Genomic DNA, 22,530 nt, shown 5'->3' on the forward strand with positions numbered 1-22,530 from the left:
ATTAATATTGTAGCTTTCTGTCTGGTCACTTATGATGGAGCGTGATAATGTGAGAAAGAAGAATGTATACAGGGATGTGTCACTGGGTCTCCCCGCAGTACAGTAGAAAATTGACAGAACCCTATAAACCAGCTCTAATGGAAAAAAATAAAAATCATTATATAAAAAATTTAAAAAAATGAACTGTAATATTGTAGCTTTCAGCAGCTAGGTGCTATTCAGTTCTGCAAGAAATTATTAAGAAGGGACTTTGAGTAAATGAAGTTATTCATGGAGAAAACACCATAAGATCCACGGATAGAAGAACAAAAAGTTGGGTGGAAATATGGGAGTCCAGTGCATCTTGACTGTCTGGAAGGTTATCTCTGGATGGATGTTTCTGTCCATCCATTGTATGTCTGATGAATGGATGGAAGAATGAAGAACCGAGAGGTTATATAGGAGGAAGAGAGCTGGGGAGTCATAATAAGGTAGCAAGTGGTCGGTAAGAGAGAGTGGACAGAGGAAACGTTGATGGCTTGAGGAAGAAGTGGACTGCTCAGGAAACGGGAAGAAGAGTCAAGGTGAACCAAACTGATTAGGCTGGACGGCAGGTGAGAGTCTTAAAATATCAGCTCCAGGTCCTGAATAAGCTGCATATTTGTCTTTTCTACAGGATAGTGGTCCTTCAACCTAAGTATTTTTCCCAGCATGGGCGGTAACCCTCACAACAGCTCAGAGTGGCCAACTTTCATCCTGACAGGGCTCCCGGGGCTGGAGACCTCCCAAGACTGGCTGTTTCTGCTCCTTGGTACCTTGTACGCGGTCTCCATCGTGGGCAATGCCCTCATCCTATTCATTATCAAGGAGGAGCAGAGCTTGCACCAGCCTATGTACTACTTCCTGTCCCTGCTCTCAGTTAACGATCTAGGCGTGTCTTTCTCCACGCTGCCCACGGTGCTGGCCACATTTTGCTTCCACTTCAGGGAAATCAGCTTTGATGCCTGCATGGCTCAGATGTTCTTCATCCACCTCTTCTCCTTCATGGAGTCTGGGATTCTGCTGGTCATGAGCTTTGACCGCTACGTGGCCATCTGCAAGCCACTGCACTACGCCACTGTGCTCTCTGATGGCCGTATTGTACGCATGGGCGTGTCTGCCTTCATCCGCAGCTTCTGCCTGGTTTTCCCACTGCCTTTCCTGCTGAAGAGGTTGCCCTTCTGCAAGGCCAACATATTGTCCCATGCCTACTGCCTGCATCCGGATCTGATCCGTCTTCCCTGCGGTGACATCACCATCAATAATCGCTTTGGTCTCTTCATTGTCATCTCCACCTTTGGCCTGGACCCTGCACTCATTCTCCTCTCTTACGCGCTCATAGTGCGCTCGGTACTCGCCATCGCATCCCGGGAGGGACGGCTAAAGATGCTGCACACGTGTGTGTCACACACGTGTGCGGTGCTCATCTTCTATGTGCCCATGGTTGGGGTGTCCATGGCCGCTCGCTACGGGAGGCACGCCCCGCCGCACCTGCACACACTCCTGTCCCTGGTGTATCTCTTTGTGCCTCCGATGCTCAACCCTGTCATCTATTCCATCAAAACCAAAGAGATCCGCCAGAGGCTGTGCAGAATGCTGGCGGGAACCAAGTTTTAAGCAGGAGACGGATGGAAAGGCCCACACTCAAAGGATGTTTACTGTTACTCCACAGATGGGGGTTTTCAAGACCTGTTTGGCAAGACTTTTTAAACTGCCCTTTGGGAACGAGTCTACTCTTAGGATTTCTACTACCACGTGTACACCCTGGCATGAGCCAGGAGGTTTTGGCAGGGTATACTGGGTCATAATTTTTAAAAAAAGGAATTGAACAATTTCCTCTTTTGGGGGAGTATTTTTAGGGGCAAAGCCACAGCATGTGGATCCCAGGCTAGGAGTCCAATTGGAGCTGTAGCCGCACGCCTACACCACAGCCACAGCAAGGTCAGATCTGAGTGGCGTCTGTGACCTACACCATAGCTCACAGCAATGCTGGATCCTTAACCCACTGAGCGAGGCCAGGGATCAAATGCTTGTCCACATGGTTACTAGTCCAGTTGGTTAACCACTGAGCTACAATGGGAACTCCTAATTTCCTTTTACTATTAATCCAAAAATTTACATCATTAAAATGAGTCAGTCCTTTTGTCACAATTGCTTCCAGTTATCCTTGTTTGAAGCGAATTATCATAGAGGAAATTGCTTCCTACCATGAGAACCCAATCATAATGGCTAAATGATTCTTTTCCCTAAGGTTATGTCAAAGATAGTTCCTGCTTAAATCTTTGTGGACTCTCCCCACTGTTTTCAAAAGTCGACGCATCATTCCTGCGTTTCCACTCGCAGAGTGCGCGGGTCTGAACGTCTCAACGGCCTCACCTCCTTGTTGCCTTCTGTTTTTTTTTGGAAAATAGCCCTCTTGACAGGTGTGAGGTAATCTCCCATTGTGGTTTCCACAGGCATTTCCCTGATGACTGGGGACATTGAGCATTTTCTCATATACCTGTTTGTCTTCATGGGGGGAATAGATGCAATCTGGGGAGATAAGATACCATAATTACTGTGTGTGGTAGCCCCAAAAAGGGGCAACTAACACAGCCCATGGGGCCACAGATTTCCGGAGGGAACAGTGGTTTGGATTAATTAAGGGAGAAAAGTGCATCAGATACTTTACAAAATTCTATTCCAAAATGAAAAGATGGTTTAGGTTGGAACGGTCTTGTTTTAAAAAAAATTATGTCATGACCCAAGCGTGGGCCCTTTTGCAAAACAGCACTATGGAGCTGATAGGTATCTAGACACATTGACCAAAAAAGTTGGAGTCGTGTGTGCCTGGAATATGTTCTTTAACCTGTGATTCTCTAAAGAGCAGGGTAATCCGTTTTGCAGAACTTTAGGGAAAAAAGGCTGATGGTGTTGTGCTAATGATGTAGTGATGGTAAAAATATTAGCTGTGTGTTAACTATTTGCTAAATGCTGTGCTGGGTGCTTTGAGTACATTAAAAAAATAAGACAGCCCAGAATCATCTTTCATGGGTCTTATGTATTCACGCAGGAATAGATAGATAATTGTTTACATTAAATCACTTAATCACCACTCTGCAGGGGACTAGATAAGATCAATGGAGAATGTACTATAAACATTTGTTAGGCTAGGAGGTTAGGAGAATCTTCCACGGGATAATTTAAACCAAGATCCAGACAGAGGAAGAGAAGGTGTTTGGAGAAAAGCTCTATGATTGGGGAAGCAGCACTCCTGAAGGCCATGAGGAAGGAATAAACTTTGCATGTGCAAGGACCTGAAAGCTCATTGTGGTGACAACAGGGGGAGCAAAGGGAAAATGGCTCAAGACCAAGTTTGAAAGGAGGGCGTTGGTTATGCCACACTGGGTCGTCCAGCAAGGCTGGACGTTTATCATTATGGGAATGGAAATGATACGATGGAATTTTACTTAACATCGTTCTGTAATTTGGAAAGTGCATTGGAAAAGGGCTGAATAATGGTAGGGAAATCGGTTAAGACTTTGCTGTAATTATCTAAGGTTGACATGTGGATATTCTGACTAGCGAGTAAGTAATGCAGAGTGGAAAGAAGCCAATTAAACATTTAGGAGATCATATTTCGGCAAGTAGCATTTCTAAGTCCAACATGTATTTAATGAGCTGCCTGAACATTTTTTTTTTCTTTTGCTTTTAGGGCCATACCCACGGCATATGGAGGTTCCCAAGCTAGGGGTCAAATCAGAGCTATAGCTGCTGGCCTACGTAGCGCTGGATCTAAGCCACATCTGTGACCTTCACCTCAGCTCATAGCAATGCTGGATCCTTAACCTGCTGAGCAAGGCCAGGGATCAAACGCGCAACCTCATGGTTCCAAGTCGAATTCGTTTCTGCTGCACCACGATGGGAACGCCTGCCTGAACGTTTCTAATTCATCCTTCAGGACTCAATCTGAACCATCCTTCCGAAAGGTTCTTAGTCGCGATGCTCTGAACGTCTCTGAAGACAATGAGCACAAGCACGTACGGGTTTAGTCTATCGTCCTGACGGCTGTGAGAGCAGAGAGGGCACATCTTCTTCATTGCGGTGCTTCGGCTCCTCTCTGCGGTTCTGCCCCTGAGGGATGAACCTGCACTAACCACGACAATGACACGGATGCATCGCGCTGTCAGGGAACAATGACAAACAGAATTATTACACGGGCAGAAATCAGCTTTGCAGCTCAGCTAGCACATCCTACCTGGTGGGAGATACCATAATTAATTTGAGGTGAACAAAGAATAAGAGAAGGGGCATAATCATAAAATTCAAAAGCTTCGTGTCCTAAATTCTGATAGGCGGTTCCCTTCACCCGATCCTCAACAGAAACCCATTAGTCCCCGGTCCTTAGCGGGCCAGTCCTGTCTTCTCCTTACAGCGGCTTGATGGATGCTGCCCTTCAAGCCCCTTTTTTCTCTGCTTTAATCTTCTACTTCTAGTTGGAGATTGTCTTCAGGCATGCATGTAGAGTATATTTATTTATAAATGTGGCTTTTCCATCCAGATTGGAATCTTGGTTTCACCCATAATTTTACGGTTTTGGCAAGTGTCATAAACTCCCTGAATCTCAGATATCTCATTTATAAAAAGAAGACAAAAATGTAATTGATAAGGATTCTGTGACTATTAAGTAACTGGTATTAATTTTATATTAATACTAATTTAATAAAAGGATAAATAAGGTATACAAGGATTCTAGTAAGACTATGGCATGTAGTAGATGGTCAATTAGTGGAAACTGTTTTTCATATCCCATGTTTTAATTAGGTTAAGTTAGTCAAGTTTGAAATGTCTGGTAATCATTGTTTATAAAGGTATCATTTTTGACTGATTTATCGATTAATTGGGAAAAGACAGAACTAGTTTTTTTTCATTTCTAAATAATTAGAGGTACTTTTCTTTGATGTTCTTGCTCTGTCCTCATACACACAGTGTCACACACACGCAGACACCACGACAGACACTAACAAAGGCCTTCGGAGACAATAAATTCTGAAGACTTTTGGCGTTCCTCCTCACGTGAGCAATGGAGACAGGATTTGGGGCCTGAGTCTGGAAATTGTGTTCAAGTCCTGACTTTATATATGCTTTCGCTGTGGATGTCAGCAAGCCTCTTACCCTTTAAAGTGAATTTTTTTATCATAGAAGTTTGGATATGACACAAGATGGTCCGAAGACTCTCCTAATTTTGACTTTGAACTAGCGTCTTGGAATTCAGCCTGCCTCACAACTCGAGAGCCCCTGTCTCATCTTCTGAAATTCTTTTCCGACTGATGGGAGATTGGCAAGTCATTGTAATAGTTCCTGTTTCATAATTGCTTATCACGTAGCATTTAGTTTCACAGTCAGTTGAATCTATAGGCACTTGGTGCTCCAATTTCACAAATGAGGAATTTGGAACTTGAGCAAACTAAGTAATTTTCTAAAGGACATGCACTCAAACAGGGAAAGCGGCGGTTTTGAACCCAGATCTGGACAAAGGGTGGCAGACTGCCCCAGTCTGCAGCCTCAGAGGGGTTGTCCCCAGTGCAGGATCTTTAGTGCTAAAACCAGCACAGCTCCACGCAAGCTAGGATGGTCACTCTATTTGCTGACCACAACTACTGCGATTATGTTAATTTTGTTCCTTGAAATCTATTTGGGTTGTGACCTAATTAGTAGAAAGACCCCTAATTTAGGAATCAGTGAGAGTCAGAGGGTCTGGGATGCAATCCAGCTGTTTTTGACTAACTGAGTGGGTTCTTTGAATTCCTCATCTATAAAATGAAAGACAACACAGGTAGAACTCAATTTCTTTGAAGCCCATAGGTGGGAGAAACACCAGAGCATTTCTGAGGCGCCCTCCACTAGAGATTTCTCACGTTCCCTGCTGCCCAGCCACCTCTCTAAGCCCCAGGACTTCCTGAGCCCAGGGGACCATCAAGAGGTAGCTTTATAGCTCCGGGCAGGGAGGCTGGCTGGGAGGTTGTGGGCAGGGTCCTTCGTGTTTCTCCCTAGGAGACCCTTCCTCTCCTCTCATTCCTAGAGCTGCCCTATGGAGGTAAGTTGGGACTTCAGCCCTGACCTCACAGAGGGCTTTAGGAACCACATCCATAGCACCCAAATCCTACAGTGATTAAGGTACCATATCCGAAGGAGAAGAGTGTGTCTGGGAGCTGATCTTAGAGAGCTTCTCTGTACTGCTTGCCTCTATGCCTGAAACCCTGAAGTGTTTGTTCGGTGTGAATGCTGTGGTGTGATTCACTCCTCCTCTAGGAGTCTCACTGGGAAGTGGACACGTGGCGGCTTTGGCTGGGAAGCTGACAGTGGTACAGTGGTATGGAAAGAGGACTGCTGCCCCAAAGTGCCCCCTCTTCACCGCCCCTTTCTTGGTTGCCATGTATTCAGTACCTATCTTGCACAGGAATCCTGAATGTGAATTTTAAAGGTTTTATTTCTATACTGTAGCTGTAAAAATAAGGTATAAAGAAGTAAACTAAATTCGTTGCCGGAATATGCTAAAGCTGAAATTTTAAAAATTACTAAGGAGGGGGAGGGGGAGAGAGTGGGGTGGATTGGGAGCTTGGAGTTAATAGATGCAGACTATTGCCTTTGGAATGGATTCGCAATGAGATCCTGCTGTGTAGCCCTGGGAACTCTGTCTGGTCACTTACGATGGAGCATGAAAATGTGAGAAGAAAGAATGTATACATGTATGTGTAACTGGGTCACCTTGTTGTATAGGAGAAAAATGACAGAACAGTGTAAACCAGCTATAATGGAAAAAATAAAAATCATCCTATAAAAAAAAGAGATACTACTGGGCTATTACATTTGATAGCCCAGTAGGGAGTGAGTGCTTGATTCTAGAACTAGAGGAGGAGTCCCAACCAGAGACAGAAATTCGGGATGACTGACACACACACACAGAAGAGATAAGAAGGACACTGTGAGTACAAAATAATTGTGAAGACAGCTTATGAAAGAGTAGATAAATGAGTGACTACTAACTGTGTGAGGACAATAAAGATTTTTTTTTTGTTGTTATTGTTTGTTTTCTACCATAGTAGATCCTGAAGTTTATTCTCAGTAAAGAAGCTGGTGTGGGGTGGGACATGTGACACTGATATGAATGATTCAAACCCTTGATTCTTGAACTTGGCTGCCTATTGGAATTAGCTGGGCAGTAAAAGCAAAAAAAGACAAAAACTGATTCTTGACATTACTACCGGACATTTAATTGGTATGAAGCTGGTCCAGGCAAAAGAGTTTTGGAAAACTCTTCACGTGAATCTAACGTATAGCACAGTTTGAGAATCTTTAAAGAGAGGAAAAACACGTGAACACACAAGAGAAAAACCAAGAGCAATTAGGAGTGGAGGAGCATGAGATGCTGGACCCTTGGTGAAAAAGTGAGGAACTCATGCAACAAAGAGAAGATGAGGAGCTGGGATGATGCTTGAGTGCAGGCAAGAGAGAACACAGTTCAGAGTCGGACCAAAAACGGCATCCCTTGCACACGCGGGGCTGTTAGCCAGTGAGGCGTATTAAGGAAAGAACTCATGGAGGGCATCCTGTACCTCATTTTGTGAAAAAGGTGGTGGCTAGAATGGGTAGAAAGGGCAGAATCATTTTATGCTATTAGAGACAAAATTGAGTATTTCTGCAAAGAATAACAAGCCAGGAAGAATAAGATAAAATGTCCAAAAAAGAAAGTCAGAGGATTTTGTGGGGAAGGAATTGGAGCCTGTGACCCATCTATAGACATGATCAGACTGCAGAAGCTTGAGGTGTAATCAGTGACTCCTAACCTGCTCTTTTCTAATCCTTCTTGATCCTTGGTAGACGTCTAAGGAGACTTGTTCCTTCTGTCCTGGACAGTGACCACTCCTTTAACTGTCTGGCCTCACTTCATTCTGGTTGTATTTCCACCAAAGTTCCTCGGGGACCCTCATGGGAAGTTGTGGCACTAACATCACGGGCATGGCCAGCTTCACACTAACGGGCTTCCCAGAGATGGAGGGACTGGAGCACTGGGTAGCGGCCCTCCTCTTGCTGCTCTATGCTGTCTCCATCCTGGGCAACGTCCTCATCCTCTTCATCGTAAAGGAGGAGCAGAGCTTGCACCAGCCAATGTACTACTTCCTGTCTGTGTTGTCCGTCAATGACCTGGGTGTGTCCTTGTCTACTCTGCCCACGGTCCTGGCTACCTTGTGCTTTCATGCACCAGAGGCTGCCTTGGATGCCTGCCTGACCCAGATGTTCTTCATCCACTTTTTCTCCTGGACAGGGTCTGGGGTCCTGCTGGCCATGAGTTTTGACCGCTGTGTGGCCATCTGTAACCCCCTGCATTATTCCGCGGTGCTCACTGATACCCGCGTGGCTCACGTGGGCATATCCATCACCCTCCGCAGCTTCTGCATGGTCTTCCCGCTGCCTTTCCTTCTGAAGAGGCTGCCCTTCTGTAAAGACACCGTGTTGACCCACTCCTACTGCTTGCACCCAGATCTGATCCGCCTGCCCTGTGGAGACACCACCATCAACAGTATGTATGGCCTGTTCATTGTCATCTCTGCCTTTGGCGTGGACGCTGTGCTCATCCTCCTCTCCTACGCACTCATACTGCGCTCCGTGCTGGCCATTGCCTCCCAGGAGGAGAGGCTTAAGACCTTCCACACATGTGTGTCTCACGTCTGCGCTGTGCTCATTTTCTATGTCCCCATGGTCAGTGTGTCCATGGTCCATCGGTTTGGGAAGCACGCCCCTGAGTCTATACACAAGTTCATGTCCCTGGTATATCTCTTTGTGCCTCCAGTGCTCAACCCCATCATCTATTCTGTTAGGACTAAGGAGATTCGTAAGAGGCTACACAAGATGTTACTGGGACGTAAGCACTAATCAGACAGAGAGAGTTTGTTGTTATTGCTGATGTTTGGGCTTCTAAGCTTGTCTGTTGGACGGTGTTAATCTTCTATACATGGACCTACAATTGGGTACCTACTGTTAGCTGTATGGTGTAGCCTGGCTGTAATCCATAACTTAAAATATCAAGCTGCCCTAACAAAAGCACAGGTTGCCAAAAGGACTTCTCTTGGACTCAATAAAGAAGTGAGTTTTTAACCAAACCCTTTTATTTGTCCCAATCTACTAGTATCATACATACTCTTTTTTTTTTTTTTCTTTTGGCTCCCTCCCTGGCATATGGAAGTTCCCAGGATCACGGGTTGAATCTTAGCCACAGGTGCAGCAACGCCTGATCCTTAACACACTGCATTGGGCTGAAGATCAAACTGGTGCCTCCACAGAGACAAGCTGGATCATTAACCCACTGTGCCACAGTGGGCACACCTATCTTTTAGTACATCTCAAAAACAGACAAAAACTAATGCATACATATAAACTGTGTTATAACTGGGGGTTATGTTACTCAAGATCATAGGTATCACCCAAACTTTTTTGTAAGAATAATAGCTTTTTTAGTATTTCTTTAGCTTCAAAATATAAAGACACAAGAGCCATGGCCAACTTTACAATTTTGAAATAAGTAAGAATATTCTTGAAACTTACAAAACAGAACATGCATGCTTGCCATCTTGACATTGCAATATAAACCATGTAAGGCCTGAAATTCAGAAGTTTAAAAGCAGGAAAAGGGTTAGTGGGGGAAACAAATCATATGCTGCCATCCCTCGGGCATGACTGGGGGAAGGATCAGTGTTCTTCTAGGGAGCCAGTGAGTACTCTCTGCGGAAGGATAAGAGACCCGTGATGGACGGACAGGTAAGCCTGTCTCAACAGCACAAGCAGTCTGGCTCACCCCCTGCGGGGATATGGACTTTGATGGCTTGTACTCGGCACCAAGCTCGGAGACTTCATCACGTGCTAGGGCAGAGGACAGACAGCGGAAGGATACCGGGAAATTCACAGAGCAAAATCCCTGGAGAGTAATAGCCACGAAGGCAGAGGAAGCCTCTGCAAATTTATGCAAAGCCTGTGCACCCTGGAGCACTCGAGCTTGCAGACTTTTGGCAGAGGTGAACACAAGATGTAAAGACATTCCCTGGCAGGGGACGGGCCATGGCTTCATTCGATGCCGGTAGATGATGAGGTAGGCAGACACTAGGGCAAAACATTACCTTTTTAAAAATATTTTTTTTTTTGAAAAGGAGCATTCCTTTGCATGTTTTTTTCCTTATAAGACCATGAAATACCTTCTAAAATAAAGCCAGAGGAACTGGGTGATGTGATGACGGCCGAAAGATCATACAGACCCAATGTCCCTCCAGGACCCCCTGCATGTCAAATTCACCAGCCACAACAAAGCGACAAAACAGATAAAAACACAGAGCCAACACACTCAACGAGGTTAGGTGACAGCGAAATCCTTGAAAAAGTGAGTGTGGCCATACCACGAGATGAGGAACTGTGTGGTGGGGTCAGTGCGGTGAAAGGGACTAAAAACCTTTACTCCAACGTGAAATGAAAACCAAAAAAAAAAAAAAGTCCAACACAGTCCCAGTAGGGAGGACTGTACTATGAGCAGAAACCTGGGCAGATGGCTTCAAGACGGACTGGTGAAACTGGGACCAGTCTTGACATGGTCTAAGTACTCATGCCCTTGAGAGGACCACGCAGGGCAAGGGTGGTCTCAGGCATTTAAAAATCTCAGACATGCTCAGGGGTTCCCGTCGTGGCGCAGTGGTTAACGAATCCGACTAGGAACCATGAGGTTGCGGGTTCGCTCCCTGCCCTTGCTCAGTGGGTTAAGGATCTGGTGTTGCCGTGAGCTGTGGTGTAGGTTGCAGATGCGGCTCGGATCCCGCCTTGCTGTGGCTCTGGGCTGGTGGCTACAGCTCCGATTGGACCCCTAGCCTGGGAACCTGCATATGCCGTGGGAGCGGCCCAAGAAATGGCAAAAAGACACACACACACACACACACACAAAATCTCAGACGTGTTCAGCAAATAAGCTTTTCTCCAATGATGTCACCTTGGCCTGAAGGGAACCACATCAACCCGATGAAGATCACACAGGAAGGAAGAAGGCTGTCATGACAGGTGGAAAGACTATAGAGAAACTGCTGGGAGGAGGGAGGAATTGGGAGGGTGGGAATAGCCCAGACACACTGCCGTCTGAAATAGGTGATGAACGTGAACCTACTGCACAGCACAGGAAAATCTACTCCACAGTCTCTGACAACCCATATGGGAAAAAAAAGTGATATGTACATGCAAGACTGATGCACTTTGCTGTATTCCCGGAATGAATACAATATTGTAAAGCAGCCACATTCCAATAAAATTAAGTTAAAAACAAACAAACAAAACAAAAGCACTGGTGTTCCCGTCATGGCTCAGTGGTAATGAACCTGACCAGTAACCATGAGGACGTGGGTTTGATCCCTGGCTCCTCTCGGTGGGTTAAGGATCCGAAGTTGCTGTGAGCTGCAGTGTAGGTTGGAGGTGTGGCTCAGACCCAGTGTTGATGTGGCTGTGGTGTGGTGCAGGCTGGCAGCTGCAGCACCAGTTCGACCCCTCGCCTTGGAATCTCCATATGCTACAGATGTGGCCCTAAAAAAAAGCAAAGAAACAGGAAGAAGGAAGGAAGGACGGAGGAAGGAAGAAACCAAGCATTGCCACAGCTACAGGAAACTTGGAAGGAAGGCCTATAGGGCTGTGGGGCTGAAACAGAGGGAGGAAGCCCCACATCCAGAAACAGACTCAGTGCTGAGCCCCAAAAGTGGCCTCAAGGAGAGGTGCCACTTGAACTGTTCCCATAACGAAAGAAGAGGCCTTAGAGGGTTAAGGCTAGAAAAGCTACCGTGTTATCCCCTTTCAGGCCAGAGAACCCTCCTTCCAATCACCCTGGAAAGTCATCCTTCTTTCCGCGTCGACCTAAGCTAACTCCGGGTGCAATTATGAGCAAAAATAAAAGGGAAACAACTCAAGGAGAAAGATTAACCCATAGCCCTGAGATTCCTGTACTTACAATGGAGATCTTTTTTCTTTTCAAAAAATGTTTTCATACCCTAATATTTCAGTCTCTATACCTGAATATTAAAAACTGCCTTGTTGACTTCATATTTTTGTTTGTTTTGTTTTTATTTTTAGGGCTGCACCTGTGATATCAGAGCTACAGCTGCTGGCCTATGCCACAGCCACAGTAACACCAGATCTAGCTGCCCAAGCCATGTCTGTGATCTACACCACAGCTCACAGCAAAGCTGGATCCTTAACCCACTGAGTGAGGCCAGAGATCAAACCCGCATCCTCATGGTTACTAGTTGGTTTCATTATTGCTGAGCCACAGCTGGACCTCCATTTTTTTTTTTTTGGATGCATATGGAGTTCCAGAGCCAGAGATCAGATCCAGGCACAGCTTCACCTAGGCTGAAGCTGCAGCGGCAACACCAGATCCTTCACCTACTGTGCTGGGCCTGGAATCGAACCTCTGTCCCAGCACCCCCGAGATGCCGCCAATCCCATTGCACTGCAGGAGGTACTCCTGACTGCAGGTTTTTTAGGTTTCTTTTTTTGGGAACACTTAATCTCAGCTATAGAATTGCGCAAGCACACTAAGGCGTGAGCATAAGAAGAGTGAGGACTATGTAACAATGAAGGTGTTTCTCTCATCCTTTTGTGCGAGAATCCCTTCTTTATTCACTTAACCCACACGCATGGAGTGGCTACTCTGGGCCTTGCTACGGCAGCGGGGGTGGGGGAGCTGGATTGGGTCTGATCCTTGATAACAAAGAGCTTGCGATACTGGGAGCTGTTTCCTTGCCTGTGTCTCCCCAGGTGAATGCTAGAGGGCTGAGCTGAGGTCTGTAGGATAAGGGATCCCTGCATAAAACGTGACAGGCCCTTGTTCCTGTGCTACGGACATACTCACCTTCTAGGTCTTGGTTAAGTTGGGTAAGGACCTCTGTGACCCAGGCAGGTGCACATATAGCTTGTTTACAGTGACTGTAGGTGACAGAGAAATTTGTTGAGGATACAGAATATTAAAAACTCTTCTTTTCTTTTTTTTTTTTTAAATGGCTGCACCTGTGCCATATGGAAGTCCCCAGACCAGGGACTGAATCTGAGTGCAGCTGCGACCTACACCACATTTTTTTGATTCCTTAATCAAACTAGTGAAAATAACAAAAAAGAAACAGACTTGCAGGTAGAACAAACTAAAGGTTACCACTGGGGAGAGGGAAGGACAAGATAGGGGATTAAGAGGCATGAAATACTATGTATAAAATAAATAACCTACAAGGATACATTGTATAGCACAGGAAATATGACCAATATATTTTTTCTGACCAATATTTTATAATAACAATAACCTTTAAAAATTGTGACATTGTAACTCAGTCATACCTCCATTTAAAAAAAAGTAAACTCCCAAGATGAGAAGAGAAAGAGAAATTACACACTTAGTACAATGGAAAAAGAAGTCTATGGTTCGGGTATTAAATAGTGTTTTCCTTGGGGGATGACCGAGTGATGGGCAGATAAAGGAAGCAGGGAGCAATGTAGATTTTCTTCCAGATATCAACTTCCATCATTTTCCTTGGGTCATATTTATTCACACATCTCATGGCAAGTTCTGACAGTACATCACCTTGCACTTTGAGAAGTGGAAGAAGTCATCACTGTTGGAGGATGGACAGTGGTAGTGACAGCAAGGACAGCAGTCGTAACATTAATAGCAATGCCCATGAAGGAGGGAGTGTCTGGGAAGTTTGGATACAAACACCGGAGCGAGCCTAGCGTTGAATCTCCTCTGAATCACATACTCTCTGTGCCAGTCAACAATGTGCTCACTTCTCTGTGCTACATAAAGATGAAATGAATTATGGCAAAACATAATTTAGAACAAAGCCTGGCACAAGTACTTTGTGTTATTTATCATAATTATTATTATGTATTATATTAGTAATGTTAGTAATATTTATTATCAAGGACAATGACCCCTAGCTTAGCTTATTCCCCTTTGTGACGTCTCATCTAATCACTCAGTTGCCTCTGATATTTATCTTTCTACGGATGGCATTGATGTTTGCCAAATGTACTACTCATTTGTTTTATAAGTTTTGCAGGTTCCTTCTAGATCTTGTACCTTTCCCCTAGTAGACACACTTCTCTCATTCTCGACGATATGACGATGGTGATGATGAAGATGGTGGTAACAGCAACACTGTAGATACGACCTGGGCAACACTAAACACCAGGTCATAAAGCCCAACCTGGAAGTCACATTGTGATGCGGTGAAACACGCGGGCGATAGCTCTGCGGATCTCCTTTGTCTTGGCGCTGTAGATGAGAGGGTTGAGCACAGGAGGCACAAAGAGGTAGACGTTAGACAAAAGGATGTGCACGTAGCGTGGGGCGTGCTTCCCGAAGCGGTGCACCGTGGACACCCCGATCATGGGTACGTAAAACGCAAGGACAGCCAAGATGTGTGACACACACGTGTTGAGGGCTCTGAGGCGTTCCTCACGAGAAGCAATGGCCATGACCGAGCGCAGAATGAGCACATAGGAGAGGACGATACATAACAGGTCCATGCCAAAGGTGGACACAAGAACAAAGAGTCCGTAGATGCTGTTAACAGCGATATCAGCACAGGCCAGCTTCATCATGTCCGGGTGGAGGCAGTAGGAGTGAGAAAGAACATTGGATCTACAGATAGGCAGCCTCTTGAAGAGGAAGGGAAGAGGAACGAGGGTGATGAAGCTCCGAGCTGTCACTGCTAAACCCATCCCAGCAATGACTTCACTGGTGAGCACAGCGGCATAGCGCAAGGGATCACAAATGGCCACGTAGCGGTCGAAGCTCATGGCCAGCAGAATGCCTGACTCCATCATGGAGAAGGAATGAATGAGGAACATCTGGATGAGGCAGGCATCAAAGTCAATGGTGCGGGCATTGAGGCAGAAGGTTCTGAGCACAGTGGGCAGCGTGGCCAGGGCCATGGCCACGTCGCTGCAGGACAGCATGGACAGGAAGACGTACATGGGTTCGTGCAGGCTGGGCTCCACTCGCACAGCTTGCAGGATCACCGCGTTTCCCCCTAGAGCCACAGCGTACATCCCACACAGGGGTCCTGCGAGCCAGATCTGAGAGCTCTCCAGACCAGGGATCCCGGTCAGGAGGAAGAAGGCAGGGTGGGTGACATTGAACAGCCCCATGGCGGGGGGAAGCCAGAGCAGTCTTCTGAGTCAGATTTCTGAGGGCTACACTTCCTGGGGAAGAAGGAACCAGGGAGCAAAAGACAGGGCAGGTGGTATCTCTGCGGTTTAAACCGGTGCATTCATGAAGTCAGCGGTTTGGGAGAAAACAGGAAAATTTCTTTTCTTCATATTTTATGATCATCAACCTCTGGTTGGACGAGTATTTCCCATTGTTTTATGAAAGAAGGAAGATGCTGACAAATGATTACACGTATCAATTGGGTGTAAAGAAAATGTTCAAACTATATTGCCCACGATTTTAGTTGCTTCAAGGGCATCCTTGAATGGATGTGTGTTAACTCTAAATCATAGACAGTTTTTCTAGGACATGGAAATAGATGAACTACAACTTATAGACAGTTATTATAAAAGTAGATCGGGATTTTTTCTAGGACACTGGGAGTTTGCAGGGAAATAGATGAACTACAATTTATAGACAGTTATTATAAAAGATTGGGATTTTTTTCTAGGACTCTGGGAGTTTGCAGGGAAATAGATGAACTACAAAAATTTATAGACAGTTATTATAAAAGTAGATCAGGATCTGGAAATAAATAGTTAACTACAATTTGTAGATAGTCACTATAAAAGGACACTGAAAGTCTGAGTTCATGAAAACTACTGGAAGTTTTTCATTTTTTCTTGAAAATATCATTTAATTCAGAGGTATAAATGATTAATGAAAGCTTTCCCTGAGCTGGTTTGAATCAGAATGTGTGTTTTCCCGTGAGAAGAAGGGGCAGTGGGATCTGGAGGAAATTGTGGACATCTGATTTCCACTGGCAGAGTTGCTGTAAAAAAAAGCAACAAGGAAACCATTTATTTGTTCACAGGCACAAAGCTGTGGCTGGTTTCAGAAGAATTAGGAATTCTCCCCTAAATCCGCTATTTGTATACTAACATTCAGCCTGTAGGCAGTCGTTGTCCCCAACACAGACTTTCGTCCCCTTATGTCGTCGTAAGTACTCTCAAAATATACATTATTGCCATTCACTCATGGCTGTTCTTCCACCACAGCTTCGTACTGGTTCCCATTCATACTCTTTGCAACAAGACCTAGCCACACCTCTTTCTGTCTCTGACAAACTTCTCCTTATGCCAATATGTATTTGACCCTAACTCTTGACCTTTGTGCCCTTCAGCATACACCTGCCCCATCATGCCCAGGCAAAGGCTTTTCACCTGGAAGACATGAACCTTCTTTTGGAGGAGGAACCCCAGAAATAGGTACTGCTGTTTTCCCTTTATCTTGCTCTCCAGCTTCTAACCAAGCATGACCTCAGTTCTGTCTGATGGGAGTGGAGGAGGAAGGGGACCTGGGACCCCTCGGTACCTCAAAGCCACAGAGAGGCTGGAATGGCTTGAAGTGCTGCATTAACACGCTGGGAGAAACGGCTAGATCTTCCCTGGCAGGGGAGGTGCTAGGCCAAGAACCCCAGCTCTAGCACCTGCTCCGCTCACTCACCTAAGGAGCTGCTATCTGATAACCTCCACCCAGGCTCTCCCTCTGCCCCTCGCCCTCCTCCTTTCCCAGTTTAACCCATGCTCGGGACACGCTTCAGGACAGTCAGCTAGCTCACCCCTCCTGGGTTTTAGAACTCACCAGAAGACAGGCAGCTGAGAGACACCCACAGAGCAAAACATCCTTCTCGCGCTCTGCGAACGTGCACGCGCGCCTGCCTCTTGTATGTCTCACTCTAAGCCCCAGGAGGGGCAGCAGCGATGCTGACGTGGCGGATGCAGGTTCATCAGGAAGGTTTTGGTCTCTGGAGGACGTTCCTGACTACTGAGAATAAAGCACACGCTCTTTGAGCTGAGAAAGAACTCAGCCACGTGCCAGAGCAATTCTCTACTCTGTGCAGCACAGCTTCTGGGGACCTTGGGCAGGCACATAAAAGAGGAGCTCATGGCTTTCTTAAAATCCTAGAATTATGTGACATGTTGACCTAGTCCAACAATTAAAGTATAATCAGAGAGTAACAATTTTACTTTTCTCACCCTTTTAAATGTATTGAGAAGGCTAGTTCTTTCTTTACCCCTTTGTAGAATCATACATTCTTCTGGTTAGGATCTAAGGCAGTGTTACACCAGCTCTCTCCAGCATGCAGCTCATCCAGGAAATGGTCAGCCGTCCTGTATAGCAACCAATGCTCTCCTGCAAAACAGCAACAGTCTCCTATTCAATCCTGCTTTTAGCACAGCAGGGTAACTTTTGAGGCTCCGTTTAGATTTCCAGGCATAAGTAAGGGACCCGTCGGCTAAGTCTCTCTTCCAAAATCTCAGAGGACGTATGTGACCTGAGTAGAATCCTTACGGTCCGTCTCTTTTTCACTCGAGGTAAAGTGGGGTGTATTCTGTACCCCTTTGGGTGTACCCCTTTCCTGTGGGGTGTATTCTGTACCCCTTTCCTTTGGGGGGAAGACAGCTCTTTCCAATGCTTCTCTTCAGAAATCTTTATTTAAATCCTCTAATTGCTAACGTTTTTAGACCTTTTGTTAGGGCAGAGTTTCTGGACCACAGCGCTGTTAACATTTTTTTTTGCTGGATAATTCTTTGTTGTCATGAGATGTCTTATTCATTGTAAGATAATCAGCATCACCACTGGTCTTAACCTAAGTGACCAGCCATGGTGCAATGTCCTCCGAGGGACAAAAGCACCCCTCGTTGAGAGCTAATGAATTCAGAGACAGAGTTGACAAGTCAGCTGAGTGGTTCTAGGGCAACAACCTCGAAAGCCCCCCATGGTTGTTCACTAAGAAGATAATATTCAGCATCTTCACGTATTAGCCGTGTTGAGCAGCATCCATTCAAAAAACCTGCGCCGTAGACAAAACATCTCAAACTCTTTGCAGACTAGAATGTCTCCTCTGAGAAGGTCATTTTCGGAGCTGCGATTGTGCAGATTGCGACGTGTCTGTTCTGTTATCAAGCATCCTCTCTGCAAGGACTTCTGACGTTAAATATACACACGACCCTCCCCCGCCCCCAATGAACTTTCTTTACTCAAAGCCTTGGAACACTTACCCCTGACTTGGTGAACCTCTTGTAGATTCTCAAACGATGACGCCACTGAGTGTCTTTGTTCTCCTGTGCTTTCGTCAACATCATTTCCTCTGGTGGAAATTCTGCCACCTAAAAGTTTTCCTGGTGAACCCTACAGCTATCAGATGCATTCCGAGCTTTACCTGCTGATTATTTCTCTAATCAGCTTTAATAATCAGCTTTATCTGCTGATTATTTCTCTAATCTCCCGAGCTTTTTCGGGACACCCTGGGTCCTCGACATTTCTCCATCGCTGAGTTGAACACCGATGCTAGCGAAACCTTAAGTAAATTACGCCTTTGTGTCTAACTCATTACATTACCCTCAAGGCCCAGCTCAGTGTCGGGAGCTTTTTGCATCCTTAGAAAAAATTAATGCATAAAATTATGTCCATAATCATCAAAAGCATGTCTTTTAATTTAATTTTTATGAAGGTATGGTTGACTTACAATGTTGTAACGATTTCTGCCATGCAGCAAAGTGACCCAGTCTCTCTCTCTCTCTCTCTCTCTCTCTCGCTCACGCACGCGCGCGCGCACACACACACACACACACACATTCCTTTTCTTATCTTCCATCATGGTCCGTCCCAAGAGACTGGATATGGTTCTCTGTGCCATACATCAGAACCTCATTGCTAATCCAGTCTCAGGGTCATAGTTTGCATCTACCAACCCCAAACTCCAAGTCCATCCCACTTCCTCCTGCCTCCCCCTTGGTAACCACAAGTCTTTTCTCTATGTCTGTGAGTCTGTTACAGAGGCCATGTTCTATCAAGAGTCTGGTGTGGCTTCGTGTGATGGAGGCGCTAAGCAATTAACTTTAGAATGGAGTGAGCCCATAATTACAGAAGAGGTAAAGATTTTCCCGTAAATTAGCAGTTATAACATGTAGCCTAAGATGGTGTCAGCTATATTCATTGCTATTCCCTGGTTTTCAAAGTTTCTCTAAAAAGAAGTTGAAAAAAATTTCTGAGTTGAGGAAATAATATATTTTCAGAATATTAAGGGGTAATTGGCCTCTTGTCACCGAGAGTTTGAAACTTCTTCTGGCACCAGAGGATTCCTCCCAGGTACTTCCTACCTCTTTACTCTGCCTGGAACATTATAGGTACTGCCAGTGAATTTACTCACAATTTCCTCAGGCGATCATGACAAACTTCACACGGGGGCTACAAAAAAGGAAGGAGTCTGGTTCGTCTCGCCTCCCCGGAGTATACATGGGATGCTTGATTTATTTGTGAGTAAGAAAATTAAGGAATAAATGAATTAGCCAGATACCATTTTTAAGTATCTACGCTTACGTCTGACTAACCCTTTCAGACTCTGGGATACGAATCCTGTATTCATATTCGTTATCAATTGATATGCAGCAAATTGCCCCCAAACTCAGCAGCTTAATCCTTGTTATCCCATTAAATTGTGAACTTTGTATCTCATTCATTAAGGACCAATGATCTAGGCATGGCTCGGTCGGACGGTTCCAGCTGATTCTCTCACGAGGTTGCAGCCACCCTGCTGGCTAGGGCTGCAGTTCCTGAAGACTCGATCAGGTCTGGAGGATCCACTCCCACACTCACGTGGTTGTTGGCAGGAGGCTTCAGTACCTGGCCGTGTTCCCCTCTCCAATGGACTGTTCATGACATAGCTCCCTCAGAGCGAATGATCTGGGAGATAGATGGTGCAGTGTCACGCGGCCCTTTTTAAAAAGTCTAGTCTTTGCCTTACACGTGGGCACTTACTCCTTAGAAGTGTCCCTAAGTCCACCATACATGCAGGATATTGCATAGGAGCATGCATACTTGTATGCCCGGATACCTGTATACCTGTATAGCTGTATACCTGGATACCTGTATAGCTGTATACCTGGATACCTGTATACCTGTATACCTGGATACCTGTATAGCTGTAGCTGGGATCTTTGGGATCAGAAGAAAATGAAATGTTAAAGCATGTGTAGCTGATTATAAGAATAATTTCTAGGATTTTAAACAAAGTACTTATCACCTTAAAGCAGAGAAGAAAAGAGCAAAAGTTGTATGGTTTAAGTGGTTATAAATTTGTCATTTATACAGATATATACAAATATTTATAAAGTGTAAAAACTACTATCACGTTCCCATTATTTTCTCTTTTTGCTTCTCATCCTCCCTCTCCTCTTTCTCTGCATTCTCCTTTTTGATTTACCCCCTTTTCTTCTAGCTATTTCTCTTATTTCTTCTTCTTTTCTCGTCTTGCCTTCTCCTCTCCGGCCTCGCGTCTTTCTCCCGCCTTTGCCCCATGTTCTCGTCCACGTACCCTCTGTATCTCCTCCCACAGCCATGGCAGAAGTGGCTCCTTCCGCTTGGCATCACTCAACCCATGCTTTAGCCCATGCCCGCCCTCATCCCCTTCTTCACACTGCAGAAAACCAGGCAAAACAAAACAAAATAAACCAAAGAAAACAAAACTCTGACTCTGTATTGCTCAGGTCCGTGAAATCCTTCTCTGTTTATGTACCCGAGGGTTAGGTTCTTGTCTTGCCACAGAAGGAAATCATTTGGAAACAAGACGGAAATTGAGAACGAAAAGGTAAGATTTATTTAAGTGACAAACACAACTCTTAAAGAGAGGCTGGGGAAGGCTGGCAGCTGCCCTGTGTTTTTCTGGCACACTGGTTATGAGGGGCATCCGACTGCACAGGAGAGATATTCACTGGGAAGGTGGGGCTTGGGGGTCTTATTCCCTAATTTTCATTACAACTCCACCTTCCCAAAGGGAGGAGGGATTTTTGTCCTCATTTAGCTTTAAGGGAAGTGTCATCGTGTGGGGGCATGATGGGTACTTCTTATCTGCATGTCTAATTTTATTATAATTAGGGCATAAAGAACAATAGGTTACATTCAGATAATGGAGATGCACAGCCTTTTCCACCTTTCTTTGCCTCCAAGGGCACTTATCTCCCCAAAATGTGTGGTTTCCTATCAGTCCGGAGGTTCTGGTTTTCCTTCCTTTGCCCATGGACCCCTGATGCATGGTTTCCCGCTATCTGGCCCCATATCCCCTTCTCTGCTCATATCTAATTATCTGCCTGGTGTAACATTGATTCAATCAATATACACAGAGCTTTTTCTAAATGCCAAGGCACTATATAAAGTATGACAATACATTCTTAGTTTTAATTTTATTCTCTTCATCACTCTTTTGACGCTCTAAAATTATCTTACCACTTGTTTATTGTTTGTCATCTCTGCTATACTACAAACACCATCTGAATGGGCCTTTCCTATTTGGTTCACAGTTGTGTCTGTTATTTTAATCCTGTAGGACACCCGGCAGGTGCTCAACCAGCATCTGCTGAATAAGTGAACTTTTGATCCCTACTCCCTGGCCTGGGAATTTCTGTATGCCATGGGTGTGGCCAAATAAAATAAAATAAGGTAAAAGTCTATCTATAATCTATGTTCTATTCTACCATCAGTGTAAGATGTCGCTTGTGTATGTGCAAGATATGTGATTGGTGACTAGAGCCTTGGGCAGGGGTATGAGAATATTTGGGTTTATCTGTTAGGATGTGTGTGGATCTGAAAGAGGTACTGCGAATGTTAGCAAACAAATAGCTGACCGTGCCCAAGGGTGTATGGGGGGGGGTGTCTCAGGATGTCTAGGTACGTGTCTTTGTAAGCATACACGGGTTTGCAGTCCTTGGCCAAGGAAGTATTGACACAGTCACGGTCATGAGTGATAGCATGAGCAATGATGGCGCGAAGAAGGGGATCCTTCTGGGAGCAATTCTCCTGCGGCCAGCTCATGACTCTTTGATACCAGCCTCCCCATTATTTTCACGCTCCCTCTTCCAGCCACTAACAAACAAGCCTAGGGATTTTATAAATGTATGCGTCCTAGGAGACAGAGCTGGCGCCACTCTGCCTGTGGGACCCACAGACCCGCACCCAGCCACAGGGAAAAGAGACATCTGCCACCCAGTGAGTGCCACCTCTTTCAGATTGCGCGTGGCTCCTTATCCAGAACTTGTCCCAAACCTCAACACTCTGACTGCTGCTCCAGGCAGATTCTGGCCCTCTTACTTCTCCAAACATGAGACAAATCTTTTCCCTTCCAAAGCCTGTGATCACAGACCCTGATGGCCGAGTTCCATCTGCATCAACATCCTAATACCAACCACTCGTGTTTAGATTAAGGGGGTGATTCATCTGATCTAGATCTTGTCTTGAGAGTATCCATAATTTTT

The 22,530-nt window shown here is 45.3% G+C and overlaps 3 protein-coding genes across 3 annotated transcripts; 2 read left to right on the forward strand and 1 right to left on the reverse strand.

Annotated features, from left to right (window-relative positions):
• The first annotated feature begins 690 nt into the window (after positions 1-690).
• LOC125111661 (olfactory receptor 51I2-like) lies at positions 691-1,635 on the forward strand. Its single transcript, XM_047753683.1, has one exon. It carries the CDS (start codon positions 691-693, stop codon positions 1,633-1,635), a length of 945 nt encoding a protein of 314 aa, XP_047609639.1.
• Positions 1,636-7,965: 6,330 nt separating this feature from the next.
• LOC125111397 (olfactory receptor 51I2-like) lies at positions 7,966-10,516 on the forward strand. Its single transcript, XM_047753343.1, has 2 exons — positions 7,966-8,920; positions 10,233-10,516. Exons 1-2 carry the CDS (start codon positions 7,987-7,989, stop codon positions 10,514-10,516), a joined length of 1,218 nt encoding a protein of 405 aa, XP_047609299.1. The 5' UTR covers positions 7,966-7,986.
• Positions 10,517-14,258: 3,742 nt separating this feature from the next.
• On the reverse strand, positions 14,259-15,216 carry LOC125111123 (olfactory receptor 51I2). The gene has a single exon (XM_047752949.1). The coding sequence runs from the start codon at positions 15,214-15,216 to the stop codon at positions 14,278-14,280; it is 939 nt and encodes a 312-aa protein (XP_047608905.1). The 3' UTR covers positions 14,259-14,277.
• Between the last annotated feature and the right edge of the window lie 7,314 nt (positions 15,217-22,530).

Source organism: Phacochoerus africanus, chromosome 11, assembly GCF_016906955.1.
Source record: "Phacochoerus africanus isolate WHEZ1 chromosome 11, ROS_Pafr_v1, whole genome shotgun sequence".
Classification (NCBI taxonomy): Eukaryota; Metazoa; Chordata; class Mammalia; order Artiodactyla; family Suidae; genus Phacochoerus; species Phacochoerus africanus.

What these genes read in the sequence shown, in the direction of transcription:
- LOC125111397 (XM_047753343.1), top strand. Translation starts at nt 7,987, where the DNA reads ATGGGAAGTTGTGGCACTAACATCACGGGCATGGCCAGCTTCACACTA. An exon ending in ACACAAGATGTTACTGGGAC is followed by an intron (nt 8,921 to 10,232) that starts GTAAGCACTAAT and finishes TTTCCTTATAAG; the next exon opens with ACCATGAAATACCTTCTAAA.
- LOC125111661 (XM_047753683.1), top strand. Translation starts at nt 691, where the DNA reads ATGGGCGGTAACCCTCACAACAGCTCAGAGTGGCCAACTTTCATCCTG.
- LOC125111123 (XM_047752949.1), bottom strand. Translation starts at nt 15,216, where the DNA reads ATGGGGCTGTTCAATGTCACCCACCCTGCCTTCTTCCTCCTGACCGGG.